The sequence below is a fragment of the Budorcas taxicolor genome, chromosome 18 (assembly GCF_023091745.1).
Source record: "Budorcas taxicolor isolate Tak-1 chromosome 18, Takin1.1, whole genome shotgun sequence".
NCBI classification, from domain to species: domain Eukaryota; kingdom Metazoa; phylum Chordata; class Mammalia; order Artiodactyla; family Bovidae; genus Budorcas; species Budorcas taxicolor.
In genome coordinates this window covers 55,182,824-55,198,921 of record NC_068927.1, presented here as the reverse complement: position 1 = coordinate 55,198,921, position 16,098 = coordinate 55,182,824, and the positions used below count along the sequence as shown (strand labels likewise).

The 16,098-nt window shown below is 51.7% G+C and overlaps 1 protein-coding gene across 1 annotated transcript; it reads left to right on the top strand.

The window, feature by feature from the left end:
• The first annotated feature begins 1,053 nt into the window (after positions 1 to 1,053).
• Positions 1,054 to 10,424, top strand: AP2S1 (adaptor related protein complex 2 subunit sigma 1). The gene is made up of 5 exons (XM_052656215.1): positions 1,054 to 1,165; positions 3,573 to 3,722; positions 9,236 to 9,349; positions 9,801 to 9,860; positions 10,051 to 10,424. Exons 1-5 carry the CDS (start codon positions 1,163 to 1,165, stop codon positions 10,150 to 10,152), a joined length of 429 nt encoding a protein of 142 aa, XP_052512175.1. The 5' UTR covers positions 1,054 to 1,162; the 3' UTR covers positions 10,153 to 10,424.
• The last annotated feature ends 5,674 nt before the right edge of the window (positions 10,425 to 16,098 follow it).

Genomic DNA, 16,098 nt, shown 5'->3' with positions numbered 1-16,098 from the left:
GCTGCTCACTTTCAGGCCCTTGCAAGGGTCAACATCTAAGAGTGAGTGCCTTTTAAATTTTTGTACCTTGGGCACATTGCTTACTTTATCCTGGTCCCAACCCTGTAGACGATAGAGGAGTGCAAGAACTGAAAATGATCTTACCTCTTTTTGCCCCTACAGTTATTCAACACCTATGTGTTAGTTCTTCTGCGAATACCACACTTTTAATTTACATCCAGGATATGTTTTGTTTTTATTATGGCAAATCTGCCCTCAGTAGCAGTACCTTTATCGAGTGCTTACTATGTGCCACCGTGTTCTAGTAAGGGGTCCCCAACAGCTGGGCCGTGTAAGAAGACAGGTGTACCTGTGAATAGGAAGCAAGAAGACCCCTATTACATGATATAAACAGTGAACATGCATGATTTTAACTCACATTTATTGAGCGCTTACCATGTGTCGAGCACTATGCTAAGTACTTGGGAAACTGGCCGAAGCTTTAAAACCACCCCAGTGAGGTGACCCCTTGATCACTTCTCTTTAACAGATGAAGAAATTGAGTTAAGAGATGAAACTGCTCGCCCAAAGTCACAGAGCTAGGGAATGCGACGGCAGGATTTGCACACAGTTCTGACTTCCAAATTGATGCTATTAAACCACTGTCTGTCTCCCAGAGAAACACTCAACACATTTTAAACAGAGCACTAGGTAAGCACGGAAACATAATTACATTTCCCAAAGCTGTTTTATTTAAAAGAGTTATTCCCAGCATGTCCTTCTCGCCTAGGCTGGGAGGTGGAGGGAGGGCTGACGGAACTACTTTTCCCAGGATGCAACTCTCGTCTCGCTGGCTGTCAGGCATGTCGGGAAGTGTAGTCCTCCGAGGAGATAATAACCCGTGGCTCCCAACATGCATTTGGAGCCTGAACCTTGGCGTAGGAAAAGCCCAGTCGCGCGGCATGCTGGGAAGCGCGACCGGCTCTTTTCCCGGGTTGCCTCCCCGACGAGCGAGCCTTTTTTTTTTCCAGGACTACAATTCCCAGTGGGCTGTGCGCGAGAGGGCGGGCGAGTTCTTCTGCCGGAAGTCCGCTTCTACGCCTGGGTCCCCCAACAGCTGCCGGAGCCGGAGCCACACAGAAGCCGCGGGACCGGGGCCGCTGGGGTCCGGACGGGGGTCGCCATGGTAACGAGGGCGCGCCTACGCTGGGGACGGGCGAAGGGTGGGTCCACGTGCAGGTACTCCAGGCTCGGTGGGATACTGACAAGCCGCCCCTGCAGCGGTGCGATGGTCTGGGCCGGGCGCGGGCTCTCGGGATTGGGGCCGATCAAAGGCCGGCGAAGGAGGCAACTGGGGGTGGTTCTGGGCGCGAGTGTGTACTGGGGTTCTCGAGGCTAGGGGGAAGCTTTTGAAGACCAGGTGCCGGGGGAGAGGGCTGTGCGGGAGGGAGACATTCGAGATGGTTGGAAGGTTTTGAAACTGGGAGGCTACTCACGAGGCAGGATCTCAGAAGCTGGGAGAAGGAACTGGAGGTGGGGAGGGGGCGTCCCAAGCGGAGGGCTTTCCGGGAGTGCGTCAGAAGAGCTGGAGAAGAATGGGAGACGTTGAGATAGGAGAGAGGGGGTCTCTAGGGGCAGGAAGCCGATGTTGCAGGCGGAGAGAGGGTGTTGGAACTGGGTGGGATACTGCTGGTGAGAGAGTCTCAAGGATAAGAGACTGGACCCTGGAGACAGGAAGTACTGTAGGGAATGGGGCTTTAGAGTTAGGAAAAGTGTGCTGTAAGAGGGAAGAAGGCTTGGAGTAGGCAGTGAATACTACACATGAATGGGGAGCAATGGAACAGGTCTCTGCAAGAGGAGGGTTCTCACAGGGTAGGGAGTAAGCATGGAAGTGAGAGGTGGAGAGGGGGTTTGGGGAACAAGGACTGGGCATTGGAGCTGGCGCCAATCCCCAGGGATGGGGCACCCTGACAGAGAGCCCTGAAACTGGGAAAGCAGGAGTCAAAGAGAGCAACTCCGAGGGGGCCGGGGGAACTTGGAGGTAGAGAAGGCTGGCGGGGGGCGGGGGGGAGGTGGACACTGAGAGGGGACATCAGAGGGGCGAGGATACAGAAAGGATTGGACTCCTCAGTGTGGATTCCCTGGGATGGAGAGACTCTGGCTGGGAGGAGAAACAGGAAGAGGTGTATGAGGGAGTTCAGGACTCAGAGACAGAGCTCTCCCTTAGTTCTATAGCCTTGCTCCCATCTCTCCTCCCGATCTACTCCATCTGTCTCTGGCTCTGGCCCCCAGGCTGCGGCTGCCTGGTGTGGGTCCCACCCCCACCCCATGCCCTTTGCCTGCCTGCCAGGACCCCTGCCTTGCTAGGAAGTGGTTTTCCCTGGCTCAGCAGAAGGGGTTCTTGGAAGGAGAGTGTAATATCCTGTTCCCGTCCAGCTCAGATGAGTTGGGGGAGGAGGGATGGAGTGTGTGGAGAATGAGGCTTACGAAAGAGAGCAGCTTCTCATGACCCGATGGAGGCTTCCACAAGTCAGGATAAGGGGATTCAGAGCAAAGCCTTTGGATTCCCAGCTCTGCTTTCTGGCTGTGAGACTTCTATTCTCTGAGCCTCGATTTCTTCATCTATAAAATGGACATGAGCACACCCATCTCCAACAGAACTGGGCTCAAAGACAGGCTTCCTAGCTGCATGCACTTGGCCCATGATTTTCTTAAAGTCAAATAACAATAAACTATATCACTAAGAACTAATATTTGTATAATGCTTAGTATGTGCTAGTCACTGTTTTATCCCTGTTGTGTTCATGAACTCGTGCAACGGTCTCATGAGGGAGGTGCTCTCATTATACCCATTGTGCAGACAGTGAAACTGAGGTCCAGAGAGGTGAAGTAACTTGCCTACAGACTCACAGCCAACAGTGCCAGGATTCATTCGGGCTCTAGAGTCTGTGTTTTTAGCCACTTGGTCAAATGCATCAGTCATAATAGTTAATTTTATTGAACACTCAGTATATAAATGGGACTATACAAAACACTTCCGAGATCAACTTGTTCGGTATTCACAGTAGCCCTGTGACAGTTGAGCTGGCGTTTCAAAATCTTAAAAACACCTCAGGTCTCCTAGGCATCACTGATGATAATTGCAGCTGACACCTGGCTTGCCTGTTAGTGCCAGCCACTGACTAAATTTATAAACTTATTTAACCTTCAAAACACCCTGACAAGGTGAGTCTTCTAAGGAAAACTTGTTTCACCATGGGGAAACTGAGGCGTAGAAGGGCGGATCTTTTGTCCAAGGTCAGGGAGACAAGACTTGGTGGAGCTTGGGACTCAGCGCCCTAGAAACGACTGCAGAGTTGGCCAGTGGACGAGAGATCACTCCACGGGGTGTTGGAGGGACCTGGGACCGGAGCAGGTGGCCAGGTCAGCCTGGCTGGGCTCAGGGGAGTGGCGGAGACCCTTGGAAGGCAGGCAGCCGGGACACGTGGACCCTATCTTCCCCATTGGGCAGGGTGGGGCTGTTGGGCAGGGCCGCCCTGCACTGGCTCGCCCACCCCACCTCTCTCCCTGCCTCCTCCTCTTGCCATCCCCAGATCCGCTTCATCCTCATCCAGAACCGAGCAGGCAAGACGCGCCTGGCCAAGTGGTACATGCAGTTCGATGATGACGAGAAACAGAAGCTGATCGAGGAGGTGCATGCTGTGGTCACTGTCCGAGACGCCAAACACACCAACTTTGTGGAGGTGACAGCTACCCCCACCCCTGCCAGTGCCTCCCACACTCCCCCGCTTTGTTCTGATGCCCCCCTTCCCAGCCTCAGATGGCGATAACCTCTCAGACTCTCCTTCCTCCCCGCCATTCATTTATTCAACTTGCCTGCCATCTTCTTCCTTTGAGGAGAGTGGGTTACTTTTCAGGGTGAACATTTTCCGACATACAGGTTAGTACAATGAGACATCAACTGAAAATTCCCCCAGATTTCATCAGTATTAAGAGTTTGCATTTTTGTTCTTTTTTTCTCTCTCCTTTTTTTTTTGCCAAATAACTTTTTTTTTTTTTTCCTGATGCCTTTTAAAAACTTACTACAAAAATGCTCAAACATATAAGCGTAGAGAATGGTGTACCAAACCACCCCTGGCGGTCGTGTTTTCAGTTCAGTTAGAGCGATCATGGGGGAATCCCCTGGCGGTCTGGAGGGTAGGATTGGGTGCTGTCACTCCCAAAGGTACAGATTCAGTCCCTGGTTGAGGAGCTAAGATTGCATAAGCCATGTATTGCAGTCACAAAAAGGTATAGAGATAATGACATTTCATCTCTAAATACTCCAGGGTACATCTCAGAAAAAAAAGACACTGCCTTCCATGACCACAGTATCATCAGGCCTGATAAAAGGAGTCATACTTCCTTACTAATAGTACTCTAAACCCGATCAATATCTAAATTGCCCCCAGATCATCAGAGGTCTTCCCAGGTGACCCTAGTGGTAAAGAACCCACCTGCCAATGCAGGGGACATAAGAGGTGCAAGTTCGATCCCTAGGTCAGGAAGATCCCCTGGAGGAGGGCATGGCAACCCATTGCAGCATTCTTGCCTGAAGAATCCCACGGACTGAGGAGCCTGGCAGGCTACAGTCCAGGGGGTCACAAAGAGTCAAACATAACTAAAGCAACTTAGCATAGCACAGATCATCAAAACCGATTGTCCAAAGCCAGTCAAGGATCTTGGCATTGGTTTTGGTCTCTTTATTGAGATGCTTCTAGCTTTAATTCCCATGGTATTTGCCTGTCAAGAGACCAGGTTGATTGTCCTGTGTGTGTGTATGCGCGCTCAGTCGTGTCTGACTCTCTGTGACCCCGTTGACTGTGGCCCGCCAGGCTCCTCTGTCCATGTAGAGTTCAACAGATACTTATTGGCGGCTCACTATGTGCCGAGTACTGTTCTAGGCACTGGTAATACAGCAGGAAATGAAACAGACCCAGCCCCTTCCCTCAGAGAGCTGACCGCTGACATTTTTAGTTTTAGTCGATGGGAGGTTGTTATTATAATGAAGATATAGTGTATCAGGTATGATAGATGCCAGAGAGAAAAAGGAAGCAGCTGTGGGGGATGGAATGGCTAGGATGTATACAGTGGGGGGTGGGGAGTGGAACGTGGGTTTAAATGGTTTGATCAGGAAGTCTTCATTTAACAGGGGACGTTTGAACCTGAAGGCATGGAGAAGTGGAAGGAGATGATATCTGACAATAAGTGCAAAGGCCCCTGAGGCAGCAGGGCGTACAAGGGCATTCCTGGAATAGCAAGAAAGCCAGTGTATCTGAGGTGGGGTAAACCAGGGAGGAAGGTGGGAGCAGATGAGATTGAAGATATAACAGAAGTAGGAGGTTCAGGGCCTTGTGACCTGTCATGAGGACTTGGGCCCTTACTCTGAGCAAGAAAGGAGCCACAGGAGGCTTTTGAGCTGAGGAGGGAGGTAGGCTAGCTTAGGCTTTAGGGATCCCTCTCTAAGGGGCAGGAGCAGAAGCAGAGGGCTGCTCAGGAGGTGACCACTGCGGCCCAGGTGAGAGAGGCTGGTGACTTTCACAGTCATGGAAACAGTGGGGGTGGCGAGAAGCATTTTGAAAGGAGAGCCAACTGAAGGGCCGAAGATTGGAGGCGGTATGGGAAAGAGAATGGAGCCACCAGTAGGGGGCGCTGTCATTTTCCCAGATGGGCTGATTTAGCAAAGAACAGGCGGAGGGGAAGATCAGCAGTGGGGTGTCCATTCCCAACCCAGTGGAGATGTGGGGGGCAGGATGATGAAGGGAGGGGAGCCAGAGCATAAGGGATGTCAGCTCTCCCGGGGCACCATGCTGCCAGCGCAGGGCCGGCCCCACGCTGAGTGCTGGAAACGACAGCAGCTGAGGGACCCGGAGTGGGCAGGGAGGCGGATTAGGAGGAGCCAGAAAGGTTTGATGCCAGGTGAGAACGTCACAAGGGGGCCGGACCATCTTAGACTGCTCCCGACCCAGGCCCACTCCAGACTGGAGCCCTGTGCAGGGCATCACTGGTGACACAGCGGTGACAGAAAGGAGCCAGGCAGGAGATAGCAGGAGAGAAAAGAGCACTGTTGAGGGTCAGAGCCTGCCAAGGCCACACCAGCTGTGACGGCCGGTGGGTGACTTCTCCAGCTCAAGTCTTCCTGCCCTCGTGGGTTCTTGTCTCGAACCCACCCCTCCAGAGCAGGGGCCTTCAATCGTTTGATCGTGAACCTTTTTTTTTTTCTAAGTAGAGTTAACATCCTGATATATTCTTACTAATCCACGGATTATGTGGAGGAGCTACTGTAATAATATTGGGCTTCCTTGGTGACTCAGCGGTAAAGAATCTGCCTGCCAATGCAGGAGATGTGGGTTCGATCGCTGGCCGGAGAAGATCCCCTGGAAAAGGAAATGGCAACCTGCTCCAGTACTCTTGCCTGGGAAATCCCATGGCCAGAGGAGCCCGGCGGGCTGCGGTCTCTGGGGTCTCGAAAGAATCGGACACAACTTAGGGACTAAAGGACTAAACAACAGCTCAGTCTGCTGCCGCTGCTGAGTCGCGCCAGTCGTGTCCGCCTCTGTGAGACCCCATGGACGGCAGCCCACCAGGCTCCCCCGTCCCCGGGATTCTCCAGGCAAGGACGCCGCAGTGGGTTGCCATTTCCTTCTCCAATGCATGAAAGAGAAAAGTGAAAGGGAAGTCGCCCAGTCGTGTCCGACTCTTCGTGCCCCCATGGACTGCAGCCCACCAGGCTCCTCCGATCCATGGCATTTTCCAGGCAAGAGTACTGGAGTGGGGTGCCATTGCCTTCTCCGCAAACGTATCAGTTCAATCAGTTCAGTTCAGTCGCTCAGTTGTGTCCGACTCTGCGACCCCATGAATCGCAGCACACCAGGCCTCCCTGTCCATCACCAGCTCCTGGAGTTCACTCAAACTCACGTCCATCGAGTCAGTGATGCCATCCAGCCATCTCATCCTCTGTTGTCCCCTTCTCCTGCCCCCAGTCCCTCCCAGCATCAGAGTCTTTTCCAATGAGTCAACTCTTCACATGAGGTGGCCAAAGTATTAGAGTTTCAGCTTTAGCATCAGTCCTTCCAATGAACACCCAGGACTGATCTCCTTCAGAATGGACTGGTTGGATCTTGCAGTCCAAGGGGCTCTCAGGAGTCTTCTCCAACACCACAGTTCAAAAGCATCAATTCTTTGGCACTCAGCTTTCTTCACAGTCCAACTCTCACATCCATACATGACCACTGGAAAAACCACAGCCTTGACTAGACGGACCTTTGTTGGCAAGGTAATGTCTCTGCTTTTCAATATGCTATCTTGGTTGATCATAACTTTCCTTCCAAGGAGTAAGCGTCTTTTAATTTCATGGCTGCAGTCACCATCTGCAGTAATTTTGGAGCCCCCAAAAATAAAGTCCGACACTGTTTCCACTGTTTCCCCATCTATTTCTCATGAAGTGATGGGACCAGATGCCATGATCTTAGTTTTCTGAATGTTGAGCTTTAAGCCAACTTTTTCACTCTCCTCTTTCACTTTCATCAAGAGGCTTTTGAGTTCCTCTTCACTTTCTGCCATAAGGGTGGTGTCATCTGCATATCTGAGGTGATTGATATTTCTCCTGGCAATCTTGATTCCAGCTTGTGCTTCTTCCAGCCCAGTGTTTCTCATGATGTACTCTGCATATAAGTTAAATAAGCAAGGTGACAATATACAGCCTTGATGTACTCCTTTTCCTATTTGGAACCAGTCTGTTGTTCCATGTCCAGTTCTAACTGTTGCTTCCTGACCTGCATGTAGGTTTCTCAAGAGGCAGGTCAGGTGGTCTGGTATTTCCATCTCTTTCAGAATTTTCCACAGTTTATTGTGAGCCCCACAGTCAAAGGCTTTGGCATAGTCAATAATGCAGAAATAGATATTTTTCTGGAACTCTCTTGCTTTTTCCATGATCCAGCGGACGTTGGCAATTTGATCTCTGGTTCCTCTAAAACCAGCTTGAACATCTGGAAGTTCACGGTTCATGTATTGCTGAAGCCTGGTTTGGAGAATTTTGAGCATTACTTTTCTAGCGTGTGAGATGAGTGCAATTGTGCGGTAGTTTGAGCATCCTTTGGCATTGCCTTTCTTTGGGATTGGAATGAAAACTGACCTTTTCCAGTCCTGTGGCCACTGCTGAGTTTTCCAAATTTGCTGGCATATTGAGTGCAGCGCTTTCACAGCATCATCTTCCAGGACTCAAAATAGCTCAACTGGAATTCCATCACCTCCACTACCTTTGTTCGTAGTGATGCTTTCTAAGCCCCACTTGACTTCACATTCCAGGATGTCTGGCTCTAGGTGAGTGATCGCACCATCATGATTATCTTGGCCGTGAAGATCAAAAGTATAGGCATTCACAAAGATAAGCTAGGGGGAAAAAAATGAAGAAAAATCAGGGGCTTGAGTTGGCTTTTGCAGTTGCCAGCAGATGGCGCCACACACACACACACACGCTGGACTGGACTTTTCAGCTGCTTTGCCCGGCAGGAAGTCATGGATCTCTGTCTGTGGCTTTATCTACTTACACACGGTATAAAATTAGAGTCTGCGTCCCTGGCTCATGAATATTTATTCCTGGGTTGTATTTATGCGTTATGGTAGGAATATTTATCTTACGGTTCAGTTAAGGGCAGGACTAGGATTGTCTTGGTTACAGGAGGCAGTGAGCCTGTACTGCTCAGCACAAATCCTGCCACACAGCATGTGCTCAGGCAGTGTTTGTGGAAGAATTTGCTAGCTTAGTTCCAGGCTGAGGAGTTCGACTCCTTCCAGAGGCAACAGCAGGTCACGGAAAGGGGGAGATGGATACCCTGGAGCACCCCCACCTCTTGGCTCTGGGCTTTTGCCCGGTACTGTTCCCTCTGCTTAAAGCACTCCTGCCTGATCACTCCTGCTCATCCTCCAGATCTCAGTGCAGATGCCCCCTCTTCCAGGAAGCCCTCCTGGACTCCCAGGGTGGGTCAGCCTCTTGTCCCCTCTGAGCACCCACAGCCCCTCACTGCTCCATTGGACTGTGAACCCGAGGCAGGGAGAACCAGGCCACCCCTCTGTCCCCAGCGCAGAGTCAGACAACAGAGCAGGGCCTCCGGGACCATGTGTGGAACGCAGGACTGCACATGTTGGTACCATCCTGCCCAGTATGTGGGGTCCTGGGTACGCCCTGTCACTGACCGCCCACCTCTCTGCCCCGCAGTTCCGGAACTTCAAGATCATTTACCGACGCTATGCCGGCCTCTACTTCTGCATCTGCGTGGACGTCAACGACAACAACCTGGCCTACCTGGAGGCCATCCACAACTTTGTGGAGGTGCATGGGCTGGGGACGGGTGGGCGGCGGGCGCCGTCTGGATCCCCTCTGTTAGGGTGCGGGGCCCTCAGCCTGGGGGAGGGGACACTGTCTTTCTCTGCCCACCTTGATGTTTCCTCCAGTGTCTGTTTCCCTTCAGTTTCTCTCTGCCTTGTTTCTTTATTTACTTAATTATTTTGCCTGCACCGGGCCTTAGTTGCAGTGCTTGGGATCCTCGATCTTCATTGCAGCATGCAGGATCCCTAGTTGTGGTGTGTGGCCTCTGATTCCCTGACCAGGGATCGAACCCGGGCCCCCTGCCTTGGGAGCATGGCGTCTTAGCCACTGGACCAGGGAAGTCCCCTCTGCCTTATTTTTGTGCCACCTCTTTCTGATGCCTCTGTGTGTGTGTGTGTGTATGTGTGTGTGTGTGTGTCCTTGCTCATCTTGCAGCACCTCTGTCTTCTCCTAGGTCTTAAATGAATATTTCCATAACGTCTGTGAACTGGACCTGGTGTTCAACTTCTATAAGGTGGGCTCCTGGGGAAGATGAGGAGGAGGGAGCCAGAGGAGGGGGTCAGTGGGGGGCCAGAAGCCCACAGCCACCCTGGTGCCTCCGCTGGGGTCTGTTTGCTGGTTCTTGGGCATCAGAACTCCCCAGCTCCCCGGGGGTCCCCCCCACTGCTCACCCCAGGGTCTCCCCACGCCCTCCCTTCCTTCAGGTTTACACGGTCGTGGATGAGATGTTCCTGGCCGGCGAGATCCGTGAGACCAGCCAGACGAAGGTGCTCAAACAGTTGCTGATGTTGCAGTCCCTGGAGTGAGGGCGGCCGTCCCCTCCTGCCCCAGTCCCTCCCTGGACTAGCCTGCTCGCTTCCCCTTTCCGGCCCGGGGTCCGCCCCAGCGGCCCCCTCCCTCAGCTGGCCAGGAGGAAGGCACCCAGCTGGGTCTGGGCCGAGGGGAGGAGGCCACATCCCACAGCCTCGGGGCCCCAGCTGTGGGCGGAGGCCGCCTCGAGTGTACCGTGTAACCGTGCCGTCCTCGTGTGATGCCGTGAGCGTGCGCGTGGAGCCCCCAATAAACCTGTGGTCCCCGCCTGGCCTTGTGTCCTTGCGCCTCTGCCTGTCCTGCCTGGGAACCACAGGCAGCTCCAGGGGCCCTGCCGTTGGTACGTCGGGTAGTCAGTCAACAAGCACACCTCGGGCTGAGTGAGGGAGCGGGGTGGGGGCAGGGGCGTTCATACCTGCTGCTGCCCGCAGACGGCGCCGGGGGGCTGGGAAGGGTGACAGATTTAGACACTGAGCTCTCGCTCCTAAAATAATGACACTCAGAGCCAACGCGGACATCGCTCAGGCCGTTCTAAGCCATGACGTGCCTTTGTTAACCCTCACAAGAGGATGCGGAAGGGATGGTTAGAGGGGCTCACTCAGCTCAGACGGTCACAGAGTGAGTCTGCAGCTGAACCCAGTTTTTTTCTTTTTTTTTTAAATTTTACTTGTTTATTTTATTTTTGGCTGTGCTGGGTCTTCGTGGCTACGCAGGGACTTGCAGCAAGTGGGGGGCACCGGCTTCTCACCGCAGTGGCTTCTCTCGCTGTGAGGCTCAGGCTCAGTCCTCATGACAGCGTTAGTTGCCCCACAGCACGTGGGATCTTCCCAGACCAGGGATCGAATTTGTGTCCCCTGCGTTGGCAGGTGGATTCTTAACCACTAGACCACCAGGGAAGTCCTGAACCAGGGTGGTTTTGAGCCCAGGCAGGCGGCTGCAGAGTCCTGGTTCTCAGACACGAGGCCCGAGGTGCAGGCTCCGGGTCCGTGTTCAGTGGCTCCCAGCCGCGGCCGGCCCTCAGGCCTTCACTGTGTGGGGCTGTCCCGGGCGTGGCCGGCCTGCCCGCCCCCGGCTGCCAGGTGCCAGGAGCAAGTGGCCCTCAGCCCTTCTGGCAGCAGGAGACACTCCTGCGCATTTTGTTTGTTTTTGGCCACCTTGCTCAGCTTGCAGGATCCTAGTTCCCCGACCAGGAATTAAACCCAGGCCCATGACAGTGAAAGCGCCAAGTCCTAACCACCGGATCACCAGGGAATTCCCCCGTGCCTGTTTCTAGTGCCCTCTGGAGCAGCTGTGCCCCCTCCCCCCATGCCCATTGAGAACAGAGTGGTGGCCGCCAGCTGCAGCCATGGCCGCCACCCTTGGCAGAGCTGAGAACGGCAGGCATGCGGCACCCACTCCTACTAATGTGACCCAGCCTCATGTCATTCTCCCACCTGCAGGGGGCAGGCATGTCCCAGCTCAGTCACAAGCACACTGTGCAACCTCAGGGTCAGTCGGTTAACACCTCTTGCCTCTGTTTCTTCACCTGGCAAGTGGGTCGACTATAGTTTTTACTCTCATGGAGTGTCCCTGAGGAGTAAATGAATTAATGCTGGGTAGTACCTAGCATCGGTCGGCACACATTCACTGCACAGACGTTAAGTGCCTTCTGCGTGCACGGCCCTATGAGAGACGACGCCTATAAATGTGGATGGTGAACACATAAACATCCTCATCTCACTTGGGACACTGAGGCTTGGGGAGGTGAATTCTTTTTATAGATAAATTGTTCCAACAGTGTATTTGTTTCCTGTTGCTGCTGTAATGCTATCACGAGCTGAGTGGCTTAAACCAACAGGACTCTGATCACTCGTGAGGAGTGAGAGCATGGGTGGAGGGCAGCCAGCTGTGGCTTGGATCTGCAGCTGGGTGATACAGGGTGGGAGATGAGGTCATTTCCAAGAGCCACAACAGAAGACCCAGCACAGCCTAAATAAATGAATAATAAAATTAAAAATATTTTCCAGAACATTTCATCACCGTGAAAGAAACCTGTACCCTTAGCTATCACCCCTCAATCCCTCCATCCCCTCCTCCCCCCGCCCCAGCCCTGAGTCAACCTGCTGCTGCTGCTGCTAAGTCGATTCAGTCGTGTCCGACTCTGTGTGACCCCATACACGGCAGCCCACCAGGCTCCCCCGTCCCTGGGATTCTCAAGTCAAGAACCCTGGAGTGGGTTGCCATTTCCTTCTCCAATGCATGAAAGTGAAAAGTGAAAGTGAAGTCGCTCAGTCATGTCTGACTCTTCGCGACCTCATGGACTGCAGCACCCTGGAATCAGAGGAAAAAGCGTGCTCAGGAAGAGTATTCACACGTTAAATGCTGTTGAGGTCACCACAGCTCTATGAGAATGGCTCATTAAATATACCAAGTGCAAAGGAACTTACCTGATGGTGTGGTGGTTAAGACTCCAAGCTCCCAATGCAGGGGGCCCAGATTCGGTCCCTGGTCAGGAAACTAGATCCCACACGACGCAACGAAGTGTTTGCATGCCGTAACGAAGACCTGGCATAGTTAAATAAAAAATAGATACTTAAAAAGAATGCAGAGTGTGCCAAGCAAGCTTGCAGAGCAACCAGAACTCTTATACATTGCTGCTTGGAATGGAAAACAGGGCGGGTTCTCTGGAAGGATCTGGCATGTTCTTATAAAGTTAAACATTACATTTACTTTATGACTCAGCTATCTCCTAATTGTTTGCCCAAGGGAAATAAAAACTGATGTACAAAATTTCTACATGAACCCAAGTTAAATGAAGATGTAGATTCATGCAGAAACTTGTCCGTGAATGTTCATAGCAGCATTCAGTTCAGTTCAGTCGCTCAGTCGTGTCCAACTCTTTGTGACCCCATGAATCGCAGCACGCCAGGCCTCCCTGTCCATCACCAGCTCCCAGAGTTGACTCAGACTCACATCCATCGAGTCAGTGATGCCACCCAGCCATCTCATCCTCTGTCGTCCCCTTCTCCTCCTGCCCCCAATCCCTCCCAGCATCAGAGTCTTTTCCAATGAGTCAACTCTTCACATGAGGTGGCCAAAGTACTGGACTTTCAGCTTCAGCATCAGTCCCTCCAAAGAAATCCCAGGGCTGATCTCCTTCAGAATGGGCTGGTTGGATCTCCTTGTAGCCCAAGGGACTCTCAAGAGTCTTCTCCAACACCACAGTTCAAAAGCATCAATTCTTCGGCGCTCAGCTTTCTTCACAGTCCAACTCTCACATCCATACATGACCACTGGAAAAACCATAGCCTTGACTAGGCGCACATTTGTTGCCAAAGTAATGTCTCTGCTTTTGAATATGCTATCTAGGTTGGTCATAACTTTCCTTCCAAGGAGTAAGTGTCTTTTAATTTCATGGCTGCAGTCACCATCTGCAGTGATTTTGGAGCCCCCCAAAAATAAAGTCTGACACTGTTTCCACTGTTTCCCCATCTATTTCCCATGAAGTGATGGGACCAGATGCCATGATCTTAGTTTTCTGAATGTTGAGCTTTAAGCCAACTTTTCCACTCTCCTCTTTCATTTTCATCAAGAGGCTTTTGAGTTCCTCTTCACTTTCTGCCATAAGGGTGGTGTCATCTGCATATCTGAGGTGATTGATATTTCTCCTGGCAATCTTGATTCCAGCTTGTGCTTCTTCCAGCCCAGTGTTTCTCATGATGTACTCTGCATATAAGTTAAATAAGCAGGGTGACAATATACAGCCTTGATGTACTCCGTTTCCTATTTGGAACCAGTCTGTTGTTCCATGTCCAGTTCTAACTGTTGCTTCCTGACCTGCATGTAGGTTTCTCAAGAGGCAGGTCAGGTGGTCTGGTATTTCCATCTCTTTCAGAATTTTCCACAGTTTATTGTGATCCACACAGTCAAAGGCTTTGGCACAGTCAATAATGCAGAAATAGATGTTTTTCTGGAACTCTCTTGCTTTTTTGATGATCCAGCAGATGTTGGCAGTTTGCTCTCTGGTTCCTCTGCCTTTTCTAAAACCAGCTTGAACATCTGGAAGTTCACGGTTCGCGTATTGCTGAAGCCTGCAGCATTACTCGCCTTAGCCAAAAGATGGAGACGACCCAGAGACTTGTCAACCGATGAAGGGATAAATAAGATATTCTGTGTTTACCTGGATGATTATTAACTGTGTAAAAAGAATGAAACATTGATACGTACTGCAATATGGATGAACTCTGAAAATGTATGATGACTGAGAGAAGACAGTGGTAGACCACATATTACATGATTCTGTATCATAGGAAATTTCCAGAATAGGCCATGTTTTGTTTTGAAACTCCTGTGTGTGTTTATTTATTTATTTTTGGCTGCGCTGGCTCTTCGTAGCTGTGTGCGGGTTTTTCCAGGTGCAGGCAGCGGGGGCCACTCTCTAGTTGTGGTGGAGGGGCTTCCCGTTGTGATGGCTTCTCTTGTGGCGGAGCACAGGCTCTCGAGAGAGGGCTCGGCAGTTGTGGCTCACGGGCTTCGTTGCCCTGTGTCATGTGGGATCTTCCCCCACTAGGGGTCAAACCTGTATCCCTTGCAATGGCAGGTGGATTTTCATCCACTCAACCACCTGGGAAGCCCTAGGCCAATTCATGTAGACAAGAGCAGATTAATGATTGAGAATGGTTGAGGTATTGGTATTTGGGGGTTGATAGCTAGAAGGTGCTGGAGAAGGCGATGGCACCCCACTCTAATACTCTTGCCTGGAAAATCCCATGGACGGAGGAGCCTGGTAAGCTGCAGTCCATGGGATGGCAAAGAGTCGGACACCACTAAATGATTTCACTTTCACTTTTCACTTTCATGCATTGGAGAAGGAAATGGCAACCCACTCCAGTACTCTTGCCTGGAAAATCCAGTGGACAGAGGAGCCTGGTAGGCTGCGGTCCTCGGGGTCGCTAAGAGTCGGACATGACTGAGCGACTTCACTGTCACTTCACTTTCCTGCATTGGAGAAGGAAATGGCAACCCACTCCACTGTTCTTGCCTGGAGAATCCCAGGGACGGAGAAGCCTGGTGGGCTGCCGTCTATGGGGTCGCACAGAATCGGACACGACTGAAGCGACTTAGCAGCAGCAGCAGCAACAATGCTGTTAATGACTGGATAAATAAATTTCATCTTGCAGTGGCAAACAGAAAAACAAACCCCAACCCCCGCCACTTCCCCGCCAGGTGTTATTGTTACACTGGCTTTATTCTTAACCACCCAAAACTGGAAACAATCCAAATGTCCTTCAACAAGTAAATAGATAATTATCTGTGATCCCTCCAGGCGATGGATGGATATTCTTCAGCATGGGCCAAGAACGAGTAGCTGATACAACTCTACAAGGTAGATAAATCTCAAATCTCACATCTTTTTGCTGAGGAAGAGAAGCCAGACCCAGAAGGGTACACGACACTGTGAAATTATTATTTTCGGTTTTGTTTTTTTGGCGGAGCCACGCGACAGGAAGGATCCTCGTTCCCGACCAGGGACTGAACCCATGCTCCCTGCATTGGAGCAGGGAATCTCAACCCCCGGACTGCCAGGGAAGTCTTTTTTTTTTAAACAGCACTGCAAGGCTAATGTGATCTCAGTTCCCCTGGCAGGGATTGAACCTGGGCCATAGCAAAGAAAGCCCGGAATCCTAACTGTTAGGGTAACTAGGGAACTCCCACAATGTTGTTCTAAGAATGAAGCGGCTGAGGACAGACAGATCAGGGATTGCCAGGGGCTGGTAGGTGAGCTGGAGGCTGAACCACAGAGGAGCACCAGAGGACTTCTGAGGGCGATGGAACTCTTCCGTGACTCCATTGTGACCGTGGGCTGTCTGGCCTTCTGCCTTGAGCAAAGCTCATGGACCTGTCCATTAAAAGGGTGAGTTTTAGAGACGTCCCTGGTGGTCTGGTGGCTAAGACCGCACTGC